Below are 24,248 nucleotides of genomic sequence, written 5' to 3' on the forward strand. Positions count from 1 at the left end.
TCTAATCTATCAACACTAAGAGAAGAAAAATATTCACTAGATTTCCAAGGCTATCTATTTTTTGTCCCAGGCTATCACATTCACACATCAGGTTTTACAGGGTTAAAAATTCAGGAATTACAGCCAAGATCCTGTCTTCTATACGTGTCCCTGTGCTATCGCACTGCTGTAAATAATTACAGTCTTCATTAAATCCCTTTTTCATGGTACAGAAGTACACCGTGTCTATCTGCACTCAAGACAACTCTGCTATTTTTGTGTCACTTCACTCACACAAGAATGGGTAGAAAGTTCTTCTTTGCGTTTCATTTATGTGTCTGTATTTCTCCTCATGTTAATTGTCTCTGATATATCTGGGGCTCAGTCTAGATTGTTGAAAAATGGGAAATAGAGATGCAGCAAGAGAAAAGGTAAAAAGTTATAATCCTCCTAATTGGAAATTTGTTCAAAGCTTTAAACTGTTTTCAGACTTTCAGTGCAGTCAATCTGAATTTGTTTTATTGTAACCCCCAAAGCGTTTGCATTAACAGACCGTAAAGTGCAGGTGGCTTGTCTGGTACAATGCTTGCTGTCCTTCACTGTGACCCTGGCTGTGTTTTACATTTACATTTAGGCATTTAGCAGATGCTTTTATCTAAAGTGACTCACACTAGTGAACACACATCTGGGTCCCGTGCCGTGCTGTGGCATTGAGGATGGAAGTGAGTTTTGGTAATTCACTCCCCCCATCTACAATCCCTGCCAGTGCTGGTGGCTACAAGCCCTGCCAGTACCAGTAACAGGTGTGTTGTTTCAACAACTAATTTTTTAATTAAAACGTCAGCCTGCATTTGAATTTTATTTTTTGTTATGATTTATTCTTTATTTTATAACAGTCATTATACCATTGTGATTTTAGCACACAATAATAGAGAACAATCCAAAGATTTCAAACCTAGCACAAACATAAAGCAATGTAAATGAAGCTGAGCAGACCATGGTTGAACAATAAAACTGAAATGCCCGGTTTTAGAGTACAACAATTCAATTGCATGGTGAAGGGCCTCCTTTTGCAGCCAATACAGCATCAATTTGTCTTGGGAATAACAGATATAGGTCCTGCACAGTGGCTAGAGGAATTTTGAACCATTCTTCTTTCAGAATAGTGGCCAGGTTACTATGTGATGCTGGTGAAGGAAAACGTTCCCTGACTCGCTTCTACGAGACTCCACAAAGTGACTCAATAATATTTAGATTGGGTGACTGTGCAGGCCAGAGGAGATGTTCAACTTCACTTTCATGTTCATCGAACCACTGTGTCATCCTGATACACGGCACCGCCTTTAGGATACAATGTTTGCACCATTGGTTGGACATGTTCCAGAATGGTTCGGAAGTTTTTGGCAGTGATTCGCCCATCCAGCACTTGTATTGGGCCCAGGGTATGCCATGATATTGCAGCCCAAACTCACAGTAAACAGTCAGAAACTTCGAAATGCCTTCAAAGGTTTAATACTATAGAAATTGTAAAAACGAAGGCGTAATCATGGACAAGGAATGCTGCAGAAGGATGACAGAAAAATGGATGAGATATTTTGCAAGTAAAAAGATATACCTGAAAAAGATTTTAATAAATAAGGTGAAACATGAGATGTGAAACTGCAAATTAAAGTATTAAGTGTGCTTCAGGGTGCCAGTGATCTTCCAGACCTGTATCCAGAAATACATTGTTATATACAGCTGAAGTCAGAATTTTTTGCCCCCCCCCCCCCCCCCCCCCCTGTTTATTTTTTCCTCTAATTTCTGTTTAACGGAGAGATGATTTTTTTTAAAACACATTTCTAATCATAATAGTTTAAATGTCTAATTTCTAATAACTGATTTATTTTAGCTTTGCCATGATGACAGGAAATAATATTTGACTAGATATTTTTCAAGACACTTCTATACAGCATAAAGTGACATTTAAAGGCTTAAATAGGTTAATTAGGTTAACTAGGCAGGCTAGGGTAATTAGGCAAGTTATTGTATAATAGTTTGTTTTGTAGACTATAGAAAACAAATTAGCTTAAAGGGGCTAATAATTTTGACCTTAAAATGGTTTTTAAAAAATTAAAAACTACTTTTAATCCAGCCGAAATAGACTTTCTTCAGAAGAAAAAAATATTATCAGACATACTGTGAAAACTGTTAAACATCAATTCGGAAATAATTAAAAAAGAAAAAAAAATTAGGTAGGGCTAATAATTCTGACTTCAACTGTATATCTTGTACCACTGTAAAACAGTGTATCATAGAACTAAGGTTTGAAAGTTCATCTCCTACACTAAAAAGTGCATATTGTACATTGTTATTACCAGCTCAACACATGATTTGAGCAGGGCTCTTGTTTCAGGATTATTTCTCAAAGTTTCTGAAAAATCAAACATCTTGTTTCTGACTCAACCAATTATACAAAATTCATCATCATATTCCTTCGGCTTAGTCCCTTTATACATCAGGGGTCACCACAGCGTAACGCACCGCCAACTTATCCGACATATGTTTTACACAGCGGATGCCCTTCCAGCCAATTTAGTACAGTCAATTCACCTATACCATTTGTCTTTGGACTTTGGGGGAAACCGGAGCACCTGGAGGATACCCATGCCAACACAGGGAGAACATAAAAAACTCCATACAGAAATGCCAACTGACCAAGCTGAGACTCAAATCAGCAACTTTCTTGCTGTGAGGCGACAGTGCTAACCATTGAGCCACTGTGTCACCATTATGCAAAATTACTGGAGGTTATTAAAATTTAGTTTGGAACTGGTGAAATGTGCTTTGGAAAGGCTTATGATCAGAATATCAACTTAATGATTATTGACAACATAACGCTCATCACCGTACGAAGTGAAGTCTCACAAACTAATTTTGAGAAGAGCACTAGATATGATTGATTGCGGCTGGTCTCTCATCATCTGTAATCATTAGGAAGCAAATCAGAATAATCCGAACTGAGTATAAGTAGCCTGTCTAGCATAATTCCCCTATCTTTGTTTTTGAGTCCCCCATCTACTTCTTTCCTCCTTTACCAGGGGGGCTCTCATAAACTACTTGATCTCAGACCCCCTTACATGCTCATTGACCAGGCAGGAGACCTGGGCTCAATTATCTCTTCTGGGACAGCATGCCAAACCTGCTATTATTATCAAGCAATATGGAAGTGTGAACTCTTGAAATACAGTATATTAATACCTGTCATTTTTATCTTGTAGGGAATTTTTTTGTTCCTTTGAGTGAGAAAATCAAACAAATTTAATTTTTTTTGAACACGAAATGAAAAAATGTAAAATCAGACTGTTTTCATTTATCCAGTGCACCCCAATTACAAATCAAAAGTATTTTAGTAGACTGACAACAGCAGAAGTTTTAGTTATAAAATCCCTCAATGTGAATATGCGCAGTGTCATAAACTTGTTTTCTACTTCTGCATCGCATATCATTTTCTAGTGGTCCCCTGCAAGTTTGCCTACTTTACAGAAACCTTCACCTGAGAAGATTGAATTCCCTATGGTGATGGCTTTGAACAGCTATACGGCCTTCAGATACTCCATCGCTGGTTCACCAAGAGCCGTTTTCCAGTCTTTTATTACGTGCTGCACAACACACATGCCATGGGTAAGAGATTTCCTGTCAGCCAAAGCCCTATATTCTTCAGAAGTGGCACAATTGAGTTGTTACTGCCACAACCGTAAATTAAATGCTACTGAATCAGGTAATAAACAGGTAATTTAAAACCAAATTAAAAATGGCCAGTCTAAAGCAGATGTCGGTCAGTCCATTGCAGCTCACTGTAAACAGTTTCTTTGTTGTTTCTTTTTGTAATAAATGGGTGAATCTACTTTCAATCTATGAAACGCCTACTGCTCTGAAAATCAATCTCTAGATCTCTCGATGCGCCGTTGAAGTTTGGAATTTTCCATTTCAATCATATCTGAAGGGACGTGCAAATGTTTTCTCCTAACAGAAAATTCAGAAAATAATGGAATAATATCTTGAAAACTGCAGTCGAGGGCTCTATTGAAGTTCACTTGTCCTGGCAAAGGAAATTGGATTGGATTAGAGTTCTGTGCACTGCTATACATGACTGTTTTGAGACTGTTTGGATTTATTATTTACACATTTTTTTACAGTCAGCTATGGAAAAAATTAATAGACTGTTTTTTGTTCTGAGACTGAGATTTAGTTCTTTATACTGTATTGATGCAGTATCTTCTAAATTTTTAAATAAAATGCATTCATGAACATTTTTGGATTTAAAAAGGGATCATTTTTAATTAGTACCAATAATAATAATTATTGATCCATTTATTTCAGACTCTTAGGTCCATATCCATACATATAAATCAAAATACAAAAAAACAAACAAAAAAAAAACATACAGTGCCTTACAATCATAAATATAAAAATTACAAAACAATTTAAATAAACATACAATCATTTATTTTAACACTGAGTGTAAACTTTTGCTGTAAAAAACAAGGCAGTTGTTTTTTTTCTGTTCCTATTTTTTTCCTTTAGTACTTTTTGTTAATCACTTATCTTTTTTAGCTTACAATTAACTTGTATATTTTTTAGCTATTTCTTGAACCCTCAGTAGTGTGGAAACTTGAAAGTGTTCATTTAAAATTGAGAACTTAGGGTTTAAAGGGTTAAAGGTTTGAGATGTAAAAACGCAGTGTAAAAATGTATTTTAACAGTAATATACAGTGAATGTAAACTACAGGAGTGGACTGTAAAAACACAGTATGTGGTTGGCAACCCTGCTGCCAATATATATATATATATATATATATATATATATATATATATATATATATATATATATATATATATATATATATTTTTTTTTTTTTTTTTTTTGTAAAATCAAGAAGAAGAAAAACTGTATTTTACTGTAAAAATACAGTACCTGTAGCTTTCTCATTTTAGCTTTGCTGTATTTACACCACAGGAGTGCTATATATAATGAAGTACAATAAGCTCTAAAAAAAGCTTTAACATCAACATATTTGCTTGACCATATAATATACAACACTGGCGCTGCACATCATCATCATCATTGAAATCATCTTTAAAGAACCTTACTCACCATATTTAAATCCCTTAGGGACATATTTGGTTTTAACCATCCAAATTACACCATTTTCAAAATTACCCTTTTTATCAAATTGCACAGCATAACTTGAGCATATTCAAAGCACTTGTAAGGGGCCATAATAACTAAATCACCAGCGTACATCAGATGATTTATAAGATGCTCCCCTACTACACATCCAGTTTTACAATCATTTAACTTCAAAGAAAGAACATTCATGTACAAGTTAAAAAGAAGCGGAGACAGTAATTCACCTTGATGCAGCCCATAAAATGACTTCAGCACTGGTTAAGAAATCAAGATATTTCTAATCGTTTTTTTTTTTTTGTGGGAAAGCAAATGCTATAAATTACATTATTTTTATTTGAAATTTTTATTAGACGTTTATATAATAAGTCAAATATTACCATTTTAGGCGAGGCAGTGGCGCAGTAGGTTGTGCTGTCGCCTCACAGCAAGAAGGTCGCTGGTTCGAACCTCGGCTCAGTTGGCATTTCTGTGTGGAGTTTGCATCTTCTCCCTGCCTTCTCCCAGCCAAAATTGATCTTCAGCCAAGAAATAAGTTGGCGGATAATTCCTCTGTGGCGACAACAGATTAATAAACGGACTAAGCCAAAAAGAAAATTAATGAATGAGAAAACATTTTTACACTGAACTTTTTAGAACACAATTGCAAAAAACATGATTTCTAATAAAGTTTGGTATTTGCTTTGGAACTCATCATAGATGCAAGATGTTGCTGTATTTTCAGTAGCACAAATGTCTTTGAAAATAAAAATAGGACTTTTTGAATTTAAGAGTAGTGTCACTTTCGTCAATGAAAAAAATGACTAAATATTTTCATTAATTTATCTTAAGACATGGTGAAAATGCTGATCACATCGTGATGACTATAACAGAATTTTATATTTATATATTTTATAAAAATATGATGCATTATTGTTGCTGTATAAAAACGAGACTAAATGTGGTTTAAAAAAATGAAAACTTTGCTAAATATTGTCTTCATTTTCTTTGACTAAGATGAGAAGAAAACAGCTAAAAAGTTGGGATTCAAAAAAACTCTAAATGCCGTCTGAAATGTTCCTCTAAAATGAGCATTTTTGTCAGGCTCCTGTGTGTATGTTCAGTAATATCACTTTTATGGGAAAGAATAAGTCCTTTTCCTGTACTTTAAAGTGAAATATCTCAACAAAGCAAAGAAGGCTGAGAATCTTTTTTTTTATATGGAAATTTCAAACGGCACTTAAAAGTTTTTGTATCTGAACTCTTCAAATGTAAATATAAAAAAGTGGAACAATCTTTTTGAGCCTCTGGCTTCTGAATCACTGACTATATGCTATTAGACCATTTTTATGTTATGTTGTGACTAACGTTCTTCAATTAACAAATCTCACTTCAGCACAAAAGTCTTCAGCAAAAACATTGTCATCACTTTTCCTGCATTATTATAGGAGTCTTTATCATTGAACTTTTTCTCTTTTCCTTCTGCAAAAATCTGTTCTCTTTTATAATGTGATGCTCAATAAGCCCTGGCTATTTAATTGCATTTCTCCCCCAAGTTAGGAGTAGGTTTTCAAAGTGTTTTTTGCAGAGCATGAATCACAAACTGGTGATTCAAATTAATTCTGCAGCTGATCATTATACCGTGTCTGTGCCTAGAATCAAACAGATACCTTTCTCTAAACTAGTGTTTCTGTTCCCCTCTTCAATCTTGACTTGTTTCATTGATGAAGTCCCATCCAAAAACACTAGCTTCGAATGTTATCACTTGATTAAATGGGCGTTACCTGTGGTTATCAGCTGATAGATATGGGCCACTAGGGGCCTTCTGCACCTACTGGTTGCCTCAAAAGGCTGTTATCATCCATCCACATGGTTAATCAGCTATACTAGAGAAGACTCCAGATGCAGATCTGTTTTTACATTACTGTGACGTTTAGGGTTGGGGTAGACGTTAATAAAATACAATTAATGGAAATTTAATAAGTAATATAAATAATTATCATGGTTAATCTGCTATACTAATAGAGAAGACTCCAGATCCAGATCTGTTTTTACATTACTGTGGCGGCTGGGTTTAGGGTTGGGGTAGGGGTAGACATTAATATATCCACTATATATACTGTATATATCCACCTCTATATATCCACAGTCTCTTAACCATCCTATTAATAGATACTGGATTGCCTCATGGATCTCTGCACAATCTGCCATTTCCAGTCCCTGGGACAATTTTCCTGTGTCTGGTGAAAGTACAAACCATAATAGACATGTTCTGCCAAGACACTTTTTGTTCTTCCTCTTCATCCACAAACAGCACTTTAATTACTGTCTAGGCTGTTTCCAGAGACATTTTATGATACAGTGCTCAGCATAAATAAGTACCCCTCACAAATTTATCTTTTAAAATAATATTTTTAATAGAAACCTATACAATATTATATTTGTGCATAAACATTAGTCAGTACTGAAGCCAAACCTGGAGCTTATCTAACAAAATAACTAATGAGAAAGGTCCATAAACGAGAACACCCAAATTTATATGTTATAGAAAAATCGTCACCTTGGACTTCTTTCTATAACTTGCCTATAACTAGGTTCTATCTGTGTTCTGAATGATTTTGAGATATTGAGCTTTCAAGTTTTTGCATTCCATAGCAAACAGTATGTGTGTAACATTTGTTTTTTAAATAAAAAGTCCTAAAATGTAAACAACTTACAAAAAAACAATGTAGATAAGATGTCATTTAATAAGAATATGTCAATAACTCAATTTTGACAAAAATGAAGAACTTTAAAATTCTAAGGTGGAAAATCAAGAGAAGCAAAAAAATGTTCAAAAATTCAGTAAAAACTAAAGTAGTGAAAATTCAGTGTAGTTAGTTGCAAGTGGGTGGCATTGAGAAACAATTCAGGATGTCTAAAGTGAAAAAAGGAATTTTCACAGTACTAGCAAACACTGTGAAGACACTGCAAATAGAGAAAAGGACATGAGAGTCATGGACTAATACATTTTAACAAGAGGAAGACATTTTCTTTGTTTCTTTCTTTCTTTTTTTCTTTCTTTCTTTCTTTCTTTCTTTCTTCTATATATAATGTAAACGTTGGTGTTATTGTATACAGTATGTGTGCTTTTGGTGAAAATATTCTGATTTCAGAATCGAAATACATTCCATATATAGCAGGGAAAAGGGCAATGTCTGATTTTGATGTTTTAAAAGAACATGTGAGGCACATACACAAGTGGCAGTATTCCAGCCTGCAGAACTGTTCTGCAAAGAATTAGCATATGTTTTATGTGGGTTTGGAAGCAGATTGTGCATATTTTCTTGTCCAAGCTTGCTGGGTATTGTGTGAAATGAGTAAGGCAGGAAAGAAAAACGAAGGTGTGCGTTTGAGACTGTGTACTACAAAATATCAGTCCTCTAGAATATTTGTCCTTAAAAATGACACAGGACGTACTTGATGGGCTGTAGAAAAAACTTTTTGAAAGCTCCAACAAAGCACATAATTTACAGTGCATTTTCACTCTTGTAGAAAAACCTTCAGCTGTTTCTTTTATATATATTTATAATAGTTAGCATGAGAATGTCAACAAATTGGACTTTTCTACCTCTATATACACACAATCTGATTCCTCTAATAATCAGGCGCTGTCACCTCAACCTCATAGCAAGAAGGTTGCTGGGCCAGGAAGCATTTCTGTGTGGAGTTTGCCTGTTCTCCATGTATTTGCATGAGTTTTATCCAGATTTTTCCTCTCAGTTCAAAGATTTGTGCTATAGATGAATTGGATCAACTAAATTAGGGGCAACATGGCGGCTCAGTGGTTAGCATGGTCGCCTCACAGCAAGAAGGTCTCTGGTTTGAGTCCCAGCTGGGTCTTAAACCTGTCTTCGCGTTGGTTTCCTCCTGGTGCTCCGATTTCCCCCACAAACCAAAGACATGCACTATAGGTGAATTGAATAAATTGGCAGTAGTGTATGTGTGTGTATTTGAGATTGTATGGGTGTTTCCCAGTTCTGGGTTGCAACTGGAAGGGCTTCTGCTGTGTAAAGCATACTGTATGCTGGATAAGTTGGTGGCTCATTCCGCTGTGTTGACCCTTGATGAATAAAGAGACTAAGATGAAGGAAAGTGAATGAATAAACGATCAACTAAATTGGCTGTAATGCATGTGTGTGTATGCGTGAATCAGCTTGTGTATGGGTGTTTCAAAGTGCTGAATTGTGGCTGGAAAGACATCCGCCGAGTAACTGGTTGTTAAATGGCAGCCTCAAAAAATCAAAGACAAAGCAGAATAATAGTGACTGAGCTATACATCAGGCAAGAGATACTAAATGGAAGGGATAATGTGATGAATAAGTTAGCCTATATGTCTGAACTCCAGACCAACTTATTTATACTAGCACTGTTTTTCATTAATTACCTGAATTTCCTAGAAAACAAAAAAAGATGTATATTTAACTTTTATCCTTAATCTATTATATTTGCTTAATGATTCACAGTATGTCTGATAATATTTTTTTTCTTCTGGAGAAAGTCTTATTTGTTTTATTTCGGCTAGAATAAAAGCAGTTATGAATTTAAGGTCAAAATTATTAGCACCTTTGAGCTATATAATTATTTCGATAGTCTACAGAACACACCATCGTTGTACAATAACTTGCCTAATTACCCTAACCTGCCTAGTTAACCTAATTAACCAAGTTAAGCCTTTAAATGTCACTTTAAGCTGCATAGAAGTGTTTTGAAAAATATCTAAAAATATTATTTACTGTCATCATGGCAAAAAAAAATCAGTTATTAGAAATGAATGATAAGGCACTCATACAGTTGACCATGACCATAAGAGTGAAGATCATTGGTAAAGGGATGTTTCACTATGAGTATTTTGCATTTTGAATAATTGGTTCAAAGTAAATAGACAGACATAAGGAGAGAAAGATGTACTGTGGACAATTTGTGCGCAACTGATTATGAACTTTAAATTTTTTTTACTGTCTTCACAAATTACTTGATAAATGTTTATTAGCTATAATATCAATACAACCATTATTTATTATCCCTTTTACCACAAACAGACAGACAGACAGACAGACAGATAGACAGACAGACAGACAGACAGACAGACAGACAGACAGACAGACAGACAGACAGACAGACAGACAGACAGACAGACAGACAGACAGATAGATAGATAGATAGATAGATAGATAGATAGATAGATAGATAGATAGATTCAGATTTTGACTAAAGTACCTTAATTTAACAATAATCCTATTGGAATGGCATAAGGGATGAAATGACAGAATTTTCATTGTTGGATGGACTAAAACTTTGAAACATTTGAATGTGTCTTAAAAAGAATGAAATTCATATAGGTAATAATAATAATAATAATAATAATAATAATAACAGATTTAATCCCAGAGTCAGCTATTTCAATAGGCTAAGTCACAAAATACCATCTGAATATATGAATAATATTATGAAACCTAAAAAAAACTTCACTGTAGGCTATTATATAAATCTAATATAATTTGTTAAATTGGTGGGTCTATTAAAGAAGAAAGTCCACGAGGGTCTATTAAAGTTACCATGGTGATCATTCATTTTTTAAAATGAGTTTGCAGGAGGGAGCATGGATATTTTTCCTCCGTAGACGGAATGTGGACGGCTGATCGCCAGTGCCACCTCATCTGTAGAGCCTTGAGTGAAGTCGCAGCTCGTGTGTAGTTTGTTTCTCCTCCTCTGTTCTTCTCTCAGCAGCAGCAGCAGCAGAGCGGGAATCTCTTCGTCTGGTTTTAACAGTAGGAGCGCGGCGCGCGCAGCACTAGAAGCAGTTTACTAAACAGCGCGCAGCGGGTAAACAGCACAAGTTTACTACGAAAAAAAGACACCAGTGTGCACATCTGTTGTGGATCTTTCCTTGCTGTGAGCAAAATTTACCTGAAAGAAGCGAAAAACTATTGTAAACCAAGTCCGGGAAGGTTTGTCTAATAAAAGGTAAGAGATTTTTGCATTGTTTGTGTTATTTCGAAGGATTACGTGACATGAAATTTATTACAGTATGAAAGATTAATCAACATTTATTTTATTTAGGCTACTTCAGCTGATGTGAGTTTGAATTTGAAGTCAATTTAATCATTTGCCACTACAATAATATAATACAGTAAGAGATTATATATTTTAAGCGTTAATATAAAATAATGCAATTTTATATGTTATTATCGTAATTAAATTGCGTTCTAGGTTTGCATACTTTACTTATCTTTAATCATGCTATTAAGTCGTTAACGTCAGTTTTTTTTTAGTCTTTGAAGTGCGCTCTTGATTAAATCAGTGAGTTTCAATAAGAGCACACTTCTGTTTCGAGCTGAAGTTCGTGTCTTCATTTCGACTGTATGATGATGTACAACGCGTTCACCTTCAGTAGCCTAGACCATCGGCATAGGCTATGGTGGGTCATTGTTCCTCAAGCCAGCAGGGGACAGCACATCCCAGTGCAAGTCAAAAAGCTACAAGGGTAAATACATAGCTATATTATAGGTTAAAAATCAAAACAATTCATCAAGCGCGTGAGATCTGAATGATGATATGACACCTTTACAAGTTGTTTGAGGGCATTATTTGTTACCCTTCTCTATCTTTCTATCTATCTATCTATCTATCTATCTATCTATCTATCTATCTATCTATCTATCTATCTATCTATCTATCTATGTCTGTCTGTCTGTCTGTCTGTCTGTCTGTCTGTCGTAGATAATAAATAGTTATATTGATATTATAGCTATTAAACATCTATACATTAATGTGTGGAGACAGTAATTAAAAAACTGAATAATCGATGGTTTACATAAGTGACACAATACTTCTCATGTGCTTAATTATTCAAAGGATTGTGTGCTGTTACTAGTTGGCCTGTTTGGAGCACCTTGCAGATTCAGTTAATGTTCCCGTGACATGCCATCACCACGGTGACTGTTTATAATTAGTCAGAAAATAGAATTATCATCACTGCATAAAAAGGCAAAAATTAGCTTTTCTTGCACATTAATTGTGACTTTAAAATAATGTGTGTTTTAGTGATTTTAATAATTATATATAACAAAGATAAGTGTGGATTCAGTGACTTGGTCAAACAGTGCATTGTCAGCTCAACGTTTTTGAGTGAAATTGTCCCTGTTTTTTGTGTGATCTGTCTTTAGAGACCTTGCAAAAGACATTTTTAAAAGGTGCTCTAGGATGTAATTGTATTATTAAAAATATTACTAGAATTTTTCAAATAATAGAGCGCTTCCCACAAGATGTGCCAGACTGGATTAGGCTCACTTGCTAAATATTTCTTCTCTCATGGAACTGCATGTGTGAGATAAAGAATAAGATAAATATTAAAGTGTCTACTGTAACACTTGTTTTCATTTAACCACTTTACTACATGTTTTTCACACATTACTGTATACACCAATGAAATTACTGAATACACACACACACACACACACACACACATACAATAAAGTGAGTTTATTCTTAGAAAGCTTTTCGCATAAGTTGATGCTTTTTCTGATGATGTTATTGAAAAAGTAGGTGGTAGGATTAGCTGACTTCAGCTTATATTTGCTATTCCCATGTGCTCACAGCATGGGTGAGAAAACTTTTTAAATGATACCATGGTAGCCTGAAAATAGATGCTTATATGTGCAGACTTATAATTCAGCTTTAATACAAATCTTCAGACTGAATGAGAAATTGAATTTATATGAAACCTATTACACATAGTGGGCTTTGAAATAAATACAGCCGCAAATTCTCTTAAGAATCTCTGTTTAATATAGTTTTCTATTTCAAACCTTCTCAGCAGAGTTATTGAATGAAGAATAAGTTATTCCCACAAGCTGCTTTTGAAAGAGCGGTCTTGTCCACAGTTTATCATAGATGCTCAGTTGTCTCCGCTTACATTCCCCTTAAAGCCAGCACAGAGCCACAAAGGGACAAAAATACCAAGCAACCTGTGAGCAGCTTTGCAAATTGACAAAACGTTGTTAATCTTGTCAGATCCCGTCTCTTGCCATCCCTCCAGTATGTGCGAGTCTTCATGCGTTATGGATGAGTGTTATTGAGCTATTAAGTAGATGTGAACTCCTGACTGGCACCAAGAAAGCATGAGGTACTCAGTGCAGCACGCATAAGCAATGTCAGCACACTTCCAATATTGCTTTATAATCCTGAGAAAGCCGGATTAATTGGATTAGTAATATACAGTATGCAAATTATTTTACTTGTTCCTGGCAAAATTTTTTGTTTTAAAAGCAAATCTGCATTGTATGCACTACAACTGAACCTCATGGAGGGAAAAAATATGTAAGGGGATTAAATGTTATTAAGTCAGATAATGAAGCGGGAGCACAATGCAGGCGGGTTAGGTGTGGATAATGCTGCCCAATTCAAATACAACATACTTTATAAATGATCATGACTAAGACTGCCATTAAAGCGCATTAGCAGCTCTGTGATTTCTGTTTTAGCCACATTCTGTGCCATTATACTCTCTAATGATTTATATGTCTTTTCAAATCAGAGGAAGAAATATGCAGTGTAAAAATGTATCTAAAAGAAAGAAACCACAGATGTTAGAAATGTAGCATATATAATATGCTGCTAATGTTTCAGGTTTTACAGGATGGCAATGTGGTACCTTTACATTTTATATTACTAATTTAATTGTTGTTGTTGTTATTATTATTATTGGTAGTATTATTAATATTGTTGTTATTATTATTATTATTTTTATTATTGGTATTATTATTATTATTATTGGTATTATTATTATTTTTCATTCATTCATTCATTTTTCCCCCAATTTCTGTTTAACGGAGAGCAGATTTTTTCAACACATTTCTAAACATAATAGTTTTAATAACTAATTTTGAATAACTGATTTATTTTATTGCCATGATGACAGTCAATAATATTTTACTAGATATTTTTCAAGACACTTCTATACAGCTTAAACTGACATTTAAAAGCTTAACTAGGTTATTTGGGTAAACTAGGCAGGTTAGGGTAATTAGGCAAGTTATTGTATAATGATGGTTTGTTCTGTAGACTATCCAAAAAATATAGGCTAAAGGGGCTAATAATTTTGACCCTAAAATGGTTTAAAAAAATTTAAAACTGCTTTTATTCCGGCTGTAGTAGTACAAATAAGACTTTCTCCAAAAGAAAAAATATTATGAGACATACAGTGAAAATTTCCTTGCTCTGTTAAGCACCGTTTGGGAAATAGTTAAAAAAGAAAGAAACATTCAAAAGGGGGCTGATAATATATATAAAATATGTATTATTAGCATATAATGCATATATATTATATAAGCATATTAAATCGTGCTCTTTGGACAGAGATGTCAGATTACATGACAGATGGTATATATATATATATATATATATATATATATATATATATATATATATATATATATATATATATATATATATATATATATATATATATATACACCATCTGTCTTACAATCTGACATCTCTGTCCAAAGAGCACGATCTAATATGGTTCAGCATTTAGTTTCTAGCATTATACTAAAAATTCAATTTAAAAAAACATCTGTAATGTGCTGTCAACTCATAAACCAACTTGAACTCGCACACCTCATTTCTCTCATCTCTTTCATATCTTTTTAGTGCATACTGAATTTTCAGCAAGGGCACTTTCACACTGGAGGTATTTTTACCTTACCAATTACTCTATTCTGTGAAGCATAAAAGAAGACAGCTTTTATACTATAAATCGGGTGGACTGCATAAATGAGTGCATAAGAGTGAGCTTATTGTATCCAATGTTTTAATATTTTAGTTTTTATGTTTTATATTTTCATTCTGCATACATTATCTCGCCTTAAGCTTTAAAGTCTTTGCTTCCCACATTGATTCAAGTTCATAACCAAACACACTCTTTAGCAGTACTCTGTGTGACTTCTCATAATGAAATTTTTCTTACAGGATGTGACTACAGTTTCAATAATTCATTGCCTCCCCTTTTAGCCTTAACAAACACAAATAACACTTGAGTTCTCGGTTAGATAGATGGTTCTTTACTACTATCCTAAAACCCCCCAACATGTATTTTGCATGTCTCCTAAATCAAACACATGTTTCAGGTCATCACCTCATTAGCCAAGGCTTGAAATGTGTGTGTCAGTGCAATGTTGTTGAGAGCCAGTGGGTCAGATAATTGAATAGGATTTATAACATGTAAAGCTCTCTGCATGCTAATGCATGGTATTGTGCATGAAACTGAGCGTGGATCTGCACACATCTTTTAGATCATTAAAATAATGATACTTGATTGCACCTTGTTGCAATGTGACAGAGGATATTAAAGTGGTGGAACTATTCTTCTTAAATTAATGTGAACCATGTGACAGAGGGTTGTACCATTTTCTAAAAAAATCAAGCTACTGGCCACTTTTTTTGCTGGTTTGTAGGTTTGATTTTTTTTTTTGGTTGCACTTCGTCAATAGCAGTACATGAATACTGATGTATTAATGTGTAAAATAAACATTACTTTATCATGGACTAATGATGAGAATGATGATGTATGCACTAATCATGAACTTTAGCTAAAACACGAGTCACTTAAGTTCATGTGGGAATAAAAGCTATACCTTGATTACTTGTAAGTACATGACTATTTGTCATTTAATGTATTAATTACCACATTAGTTTATGCTTAATTTAACCATCATGAACTCATATGTTTATTTATAACTACTGTAATGACTTTACTCAAAGGAGCACATCATCATTAACCCATTCTTAACTACCTATGAACTCCTTATGCATGTCCATCTAGTGTGTTTACACAATAGAAAAGTGTTCTGTCAACATCAACAGTTAAAACAGAGGAGTTCATGGATAGTCAAGGATGATGTGCCCCTCCAAGTAAAGTCATGATGTAATTGTACCTCAAATTGTACATCTTAGCTTAAGCGTAAATATAAATAGCCCTATAAATCATCATTATATTATAATAAAGTAATGTTTGGATTATATATTAATGCATCAGTGTTCACATACTGTTATTGTAAAGTGTTACCATTTTTTTAATGAAAAGTATTTGGATTTGAGGTAATAGTTGAAACAGTTGACAGGGATAATTGTTTACTCAGCCTCCACTTTTTATCTGTAGTTTGTATTTGGATCAGTCTCTTTTTCAGATTTTAAAGATGAGAAAAATCCTGGTTACCAGTTAGTGGGAGTCAGTGACTTCCACAGTATAGTTTTAGTAGCCATTGAGGAAGTCAAAGCCTCTCAACTGTCAGTTAAAAAAGGATTTTTAAAAAAATCTTTGAATTTTTTTTTTTATTATTATTTAAATAAAGACAGCAACTCATGCAGGTATAAGACAATATGAGGTTAAGTAAATGTAGAATAAAGGGAATATTTGGGTGTACTGTCCCTTTAAAATAGCCTGTGATTAAACCATAATCGAACATCTAACTGTTGACAAGTCACATTTATATTTCACTCCAAGAAACACTCAGCGCCCTATCATACACTCAGCGCAAAAAGGGACAAGACGTGTTTGGCACGATTTGATGCTGTTTTCAGACCAGTGCAACCCTAATTTTCATGTTTTGTGCTACGTTGCTTAAATAGCAAATCCATTTGCACCACTTTGTGGACTGGGTGTGCCAGACTATAAAGGAGGTGTGTTAAGGCGCATTGTTGGCTCATTGAAGTAGAACTGAAATAGATTGCGCCGTTGACCAACCAAAAACTGGTTTAAAGGCCAGTGCAGAGCACGTTAGAAGTGCTGGTCAAAAACGCTTTTACATAGCTTAATACACACAGGATGTACAGCAATGCACAAATATCTTTACATATGAAAAAATTAAAGGATTAAAATTGTTACAAAAATTAGTATTTTCTACACAAATATAAAAACCACTGCTTCCACCCCTTCTTCACCTCAAGGGGGTTTTGAGGGCGTTAGGTAGTGTGGGGAAGGGGTTTCAGTTAATTCATGACAATTTGCATTTGTATAATGTTATTATTATTATTAGCATTATTATTTCTTATATGCATATTTATATTAGTTTTAATAAAAACAAGTTTAGATTTGTCATCCTGTTGGGTTTCTAAGACATATGCATCCCCATATGAGGCATAATAATGGGACGTGTGCTTGGATATAACTTTTTCACCACACTCCGTTATTATGTTCATTTATTCATTTGCTGGAAATTAGAGCTAAAATTAGAAATAGTTTTGCAACAAATCTTTGTGCTTAACAAACAAAATTAAATATGTAGGCTGATGGATGTCTTCAGTGGAGTGAGTGCAACACTGTTTCCTTACTCCACCAAAGTAAAGGAGTAAAGTAAAGAGTAAAAGTAAAATAAAAAGAAAACAAAGAAAGTGAATGGAGGAGGCTCGTTCTTTATCTTCGTTCTGCAGATGCTCTGTTAAACTGTTTTCTCGCTAGTCAAGCATTTTCCACTAACAAATTCCACCATGTAAATAGCAAATGCGCCATGCATATTTTTCCATCTTTAAAATAGCAAAAGTGGTTTTGGACACACCCTCAATGCTTTTGCGCAATGCACTTTAGACTTTGCACCTAGATCATTAAAATAGAGCATTTCTTTTCTCTCTTTCCTCAGGAAAATGGCAGTGACACTCCTGGATCTCAACTCCACTGGGTCACCTCCACTTTACTCCCCTTTGGAGAATGGCCAAAACATCTCAGTGAACCGTTCCACCTTTCGTCCAAATTATTATACAAATATTACCTATGTGGACTTCTATCTACACGAGCCCTTTGTGTCCGCTATCTTCATTGTGTCCTACCTCCTCATCTTTATCGTGTGCATGATGGGCAACGGAGTGGTGTGCTTCATTGTGTTAAGGAGCAAGAACATGCGTACAGTCACTAATCTCTTTATTCTTAACCTGGCCATCAGTGACCTGCTGGTTGGCATCTTCTGCATGCCAACAACATTAGTGGACAACATTATCACAGGTAAGAGCTTTTTTTAGTGTGCTATAGATGCTTTTTTTTTATTATTATTCAAACTGCAGTAATTGATCATTAAAAATTTCACTCAGATAAAAATGTGATGTTAAATATATGTAATGTTTATATTTGCCTTAAATATTATTTTTTGGCATCGTTGATAGTGCCCAATTACATCTGCTGCAATTTTCATCGTAGATAATTATCATCAAAATAAAACTCCTTTACTGTAATGATTGTGTTAGAGTCCACTCTCCATTCCAGATAAATAACATAATAAGACCCTGTCAGAAAATACTTTTAGAAGGCAGTATAGAGTGGAATTAGGAGGAGAAGCAAATATAGATGTATTATTATCTTTATTGAAAATGATTCAATGCTCACTCAGTCTGACCATCACAAATCCAGCAAGTGGTATTGTATTGTAAATGTCACAAACTATGGGATTGGAAAATTACTGCTTCACAACATTGTCTAGTGACAATAAAATCATTGAACTGGAGACATTTTCTTATCTTTACTTATAACAACTATGCCTTCAGTGTCAGAAAAAATTTGTACCTGTTGCCATTAATGTCAGAAAAAAAGGACAGTGGAGGTGCAATTTTGCACCTGTTGTACAAAACCGATAACTATACTTTGAAAGGTTAAAAACATTCAATTCTGTACATAGAATCAATCATAAATTTTAAAATAGAGATACAAAAAGGTACCATTCAGGGCAGCACCCCAATATCTAACTTAAAAAGTGTTTTGTGTCTATTTTCCAAAACTGTTGAGTCATAACAATAAAGTTAAAATGATAATTAAAAAACCATCAACCCAAAATGGCCATGCATGCTTTTATTAAATTATGTTATTACATAATGGGTGAATATAAAATAAAATTATTTAAAAGAAAGAAAATAAAACACAAATAAATGGTTGCTTTAATGCAGGGTTTCCTTAACTTTTTACCTCGCAACTCCCAAAATAACAATGCCAGTGACTCGCAATTCCCGATATCCTCTGAGGTGGTTATAAATATATAAACCGTGCAGACATATCAATAGGCCCAAGTCTATTCGTTGTTTTCATTTCTATTGTTTAATTTAATCCTCTATGTTTAGTTTTGGCCTGAATTTATTTTTAATATGCTGTAAAGGTGTCAGAAAGTTTAGGGTGGAGCCATAAATCAAATCAAATTAAATCACTTTTATTGTCACATCATCAGCAGCACATGTGCTATGATGAGTGAAAAGCTTAAGTGCTGGCTCCAGACAGTACAAAATACAGACAGTGCAAAATACAAACAGTGCAAAATACAACAGCACACTCCCAAAAAAAAAACAGAACAATGTAAAATTGACAGTGATATGTACAATGAATAGGTGTCCACATAGTTGTAGGCAGTGTTGTTTTAAGTATGGATTGGTTGAAGTGCAGTGCATGCTACATATTGATGGTGTGCATTGAGGGGTACGGAAGAGTCTGTGTGCTAGTGCGTGACCGGATGCTGCGGAACCGTCTGCCTGAGGGTAGCAGAGAGAAAAATCTATGGCTTGGGTGGCTGAAGTCGCTGATAATTCTCTTGGCTTTCCTCATGCACCACCTAGTGTAGATGTCCTGGAGGGAGGGAAGCTCACCTCCTACTACGTATGCAGTTCGCACAATTCTATGTAGGCCTTTGCGATTGCTACTGGTACAATTTCCATACCAGGCAGGTGGTGTTACAGCCAGACAGGATGCTCTCCACAGTGCAGGTGTAGAAAGAGAAAGAGGATGTGGGGGCACATTCCAGACCTCCTAAGACACTTGAGGAGGAAGAGGCGTTGTTGTGCCTTCCTCAGCACTGTGTCTGTGTGGGCAGTCTTTGTCAAATCCTCAGCGATGTTTACTCCAAGAAACTTGAAAGTGCTGACTCTCTCCACTGGTGTCCCGTTGATTGTGATGGGGGTGTGATCTCTCTTCTCTTTCCTGAAGTCCACCACCAGCTCCTTGGTTTTGCTGATATTGAGTGAGAGGTAGTTTTCCTCACACCACTGCATCAAAGCGTGCACCTCCTTTCTGAGGAGCCCGCAACACGGGGGCCATGCTCGGCGCCATCTTGATGATGTAATATCGTACATAAAATTCTATGTTTTTTATCTGTAGATTAATTCTAATAGTTTAATAAAATAAATGTGATTTTTGGAAATCACTAAACGACCCCCATTTTGGAAACCACTGCTTTAATGAACCAATGCAAACACAAGTTGCTACACATATACTTAAATTCTTTGTTAGATTCTGCAGATGTTAGGGTCTTTGTATTTTATAAATATATTGTTATTAATCAGTTAATAACCATAATCATTAAAATAATTTTATTGCAGAAAATGTGGCCTCTTATTGTCACTGTTTTGAAACCTGGCTAAGAAACATTTACAAATTGAATTGGTTCACTGCTACCTGCATGGAAGCATTGGTCTGATGGCTTTAATGAGCTGTAATTCTAGTAATATGTTTATAAAATGATGCTTAATCGCTTCTAATTTACCTGGTTGGCAGGCTTTGCCTACTGACACACAGAACAAGCAATAATAAAATAACACATCACACAATTTGCAGAACTTTTTTATTGGTATTTAAGTACTTGCAGATTATATTTAACATTTCTTTAGAAGGTGTCTTTACACCTTTTTACCTGTAACATTTATACATATTTAAGCCACAGACTTTGTTAGTCTGTGGTGCTGCTTAAAAAAAATCCATTTAGCAAAGCATAACTCTAGAATAGAATAATAAGAGAAACCTGGCAAAATGTATTTTAATCCAGTTTTTGAAACATTTTAAAACCTTTTAAAGGGGTTTTAAACCTTTTATGCCCCATTTTACAGGATATAATAGTCTTGGGTGTTCCCAGAATATTTCTGTCAAGTTTTAGCTCAAAATATCGCACAGATCATTTAAAATATGTGAAAATGTTTGTTTGTTTTTTGTTTGTTTTTTGCGACATGTCTAGAAATAGAGATGTTTTAGGGTGTATCACTTTAAAAGTAAATAATCTGTCTTAACTAAAAACTGACATAACTAAAACTGTCAGTCATTTGCTGTTGGTGGGGCCTAAACAATATGACATCACTTTGCTTAGAACCAAAACTGAATGCCTAATGGGATTGGTTTGGTTTATTAATGTAAGGTAGTTTTGTTCCCAGACTTGTTGGTAACATGGCTTTATTCATTCATTCATTCATTTAATCATTCATTCATTCATTCATTCATTCATTCATTCATTCATTCATTCATTCGTTCATTTTCTTTTCGGCTTAGTCCCTTTATTAATCAGGGGTTGCCACAGCGGAATGAACCACCAACTTATCCAGCATGTTTTACGCAGCGGATGCCCTTCCAGCTGCAACCCATCACTGAGAAACACCCATACACACTCATTCACACACATACACTACGGACTGTTGGGGAAACTGGAGCACCCTGAGGAAACCCACTCAAACACTGGGAGAATTTGCAAACTTCACACTACCTTCCATGTGACTTTCTTGCTGTGAGGCGATTGTGCTACCCACTGTACCACCATGCTGCCTAGCATGCCTTTACTAGACGCAAATTCGCAGGTCAGAGTTCAGCAACAATGATGTTTGGAAAGCAGCAATATGTGAAACAGCTGCATACAAGCTTGTGTTCCAGTCATCTACATTGCCATACCCATGAGTGTAAGGCAATGGGGAGGTGTAGAGTGACAAGGAACACAAGGAAGTTACACTATAACACACAGCTGTTCACAGTCCCTTAACAACACATCACAAGTTGATAACAAGTTCTTTTTTAGACTCTACCGTGCAAATCTCTCACTCGCTGACTTCAAACAGTAAAACCAACATGTGTGTTTGCTTGACATTCATTTTTGTTAATCCCTTTTCTAGAAATACAAAATGTACTGTAAGGCTACGATGTAAAATTCAGCAATGCAATTCATTAAATGAAATGAGTTCATTTGACTTATATTTTTAATGAAAGTTAATTGTACTTTGAAGAGACAAGTTACATCAAAATTTAGTTCAAAACTCTGAATGAGTTCATCATGCACATTTCTAGTTCCCAGCATCATTTATGTCAGACTGGAAAATAAATGTAAAAGAATGAAATGTTATTGTGTATTTTTTTGCACATTATTCATTCATTAATTTTTTTTTTTTTTTTTCCGGCTTGGTCCCTTTATTAATCTGGGGTCGCCACAGCGAAATGTTTCTCTGACTTATCCAGCATATGTTTTACGCAGTGGATGCCATTCCAGCCGCAACCCATCTCTGGGAAACATTGTAAAACTTGTGTAACCAGAACACCCAGAGGAAACCCACGCCAACACGGAGAGAACATGCAAACTCCACACAGAAATGGCAACTGACCCAGCTGAGGCTCGAACCACCTTCTTGCTGTGTGGCAGTCGTGCTACTCACTGTGCCACTATGATGCCCTGCACATAATTAAAAATGATTAATTTCTGTAAAAATGTAATTGTAAAACTACTTGTATTACAGCTTGGGTTAAATCAACAAAACTTAAATGGTTTAAGTAAATGTGTAATAAGGAATATTTTAAATATATTTGTAAGAAGTAAATACTTAATACATTCATTCATTCATTAATTTTCTTTTCAGCCTAGTCCCTTTATTAATCAGGGGTCACCACAGCGGAATGAACCGCCAACTTATCCAGCACGTTTTACGCAGCGTATACCCTTCCAGCTGCAACCCATCTCTGGAAAAATACTTAATAAAATTAAGTCAAAATGACTTATTTTAATTAGGCCAATGAGTTTGTGCAATTCAATTTAATTTATTTAACAAATGTATATTTACAGTGTATGATTGCAACAGTCACTGTATGTTTTAAAATATCCGATATCATTTTACCTAAAAATATACACACCAAATAAAATTATATCATAAACTTCTCACATAATTGTTAGCATAATACATTTATTTATTAATTTTCTTGTCGGCTTAGTCCCTTTATTAATCCGGGGTCACCACAGCAGAATGAGGCGCCAACTTATCCAGCAAGCTTTTTTACGCAGCGGATACCCTTCCAGCTGCAACCCATCTCTGGGAAATGTTAGCATAACAGAAAACTTATAATTAAACTAAATAATGACTTTGAGTTTTAAACAAAACAAAACCCAAGCTAAAGACAGTTCTGAACAATTATCTGATAAATGCAACAGGAACAGCTGATCAGAATTATTTCCCGAAGCCACTTGCCAATATATGGTAATTATATTTGGCCATTTTGTCTTTTTGTGCAGTGCACAAAGTATATTTACATGTATATTTGCAGCACTGAAATATGTTCTGTTCAGTGATGGCAAAAAAAGTTTCCTCAGCAAGGAGACAATTTTGAAAACACAAGGCAATCAAAACAGCCACATTTTGGAAATTGTTTATATGAGTAAATTGTGTAATAGTTTTGTCTTATGTAGTATATTTTTGTTGATATTCTTAAACAGGTACTTAATGCGCATTTATATCATTTCAAGAAAATGAATATTAAACTTCATAGAACAAATCATAAATCTAAGTGTAGGTATTCAAGTGAATCTCAGTAAACAAGCTCTTCTTTAACACATACAAATTGGTCCTTCTACATTGCATTGAAAGCTGTTAAATGGAGAAGTGCTTTTTTCGCACAAAAGGAGTATCTTTTTACTAATGGCTTCTTGAGAGAGAAGCAATATGTGGCTATGTGTTCTCATTTCTTTCATCTGGTTTCCATGCAGTCATTACTTACTTTGAAGCCTATCAAGTGTTCTTTCACTAGGGCACCATCAATCACCTTGGACCTAATGCAGTTTTCATGAATCAAAGTTCTTCTCAGTTAATCCTCACACCTGGATGTGCTTCCAAGAGCTTAACAGCTCTGAATCGGTTAATGGGAAGAACCGTGTTTTTGTGATAAAGAAATGAACAGAAGAAATTATGCTGCAGTACTTCAAAGACAGTAGCTGGGAAACTCTGCTCAGTGGTTTGATGTTGTTGTTTTTCAAAGGAATAGGAAAACATTCAGGGAATTTTAAGCATTTGTTGTTTTCCATAAAACATTAGCATAAAA

The 24,248-nt window shown here is 34.8% G+C and overlaps 1 protein-coding gene across 6 annotated transcripts in view; it reads left to right on the forward strand.

Annotated features, from left to right (window-relative positions):
- The window catches only part of LOC561565 (neuropeptide FF receptor 2), a 77,121-nt gene that overhangs the window by 18,982 nt on the left and 33,891 nt on the right, over positions 1 to 24,248 (forward strand). For 3 of the 6 annotated variants that reach the window (XM_073952338.1, XM_068221453.2, XM_073952339.1), the window contains exon 2: positions 17,809 to 18,167. In XM_073952338.1, the coding sequence (XP_073808439.1) occupies positions 17,813 to 18,167 (355 nt within the window). In that variant the 5' untranslated portion in view covers positions 17,809 to 17,812. Of the gene's footprint in view, positions 1 to 10,723; positions 11,135 to 17,808; positions 18,168 to 24,248 lie in introns of those variants that run through there. The other 3 variants (XM_684977.10, XM_073952335.1, XM_073952340.1) reach the window with 3 other exon arrangements.

This window comes from Danio rerio, chromosome 5 (assembly GCF_049306965.1).
Source record: "Danio rerio strain Tuebingen ecotype United States chromosome 5, GRCz12tu, whole genome shotgun sequence".
NCBI lineage: Eukaryota > Metazoa > Chordata > Actinopteri > Cypriniformes > Danionidae > Danio > Danio rerio.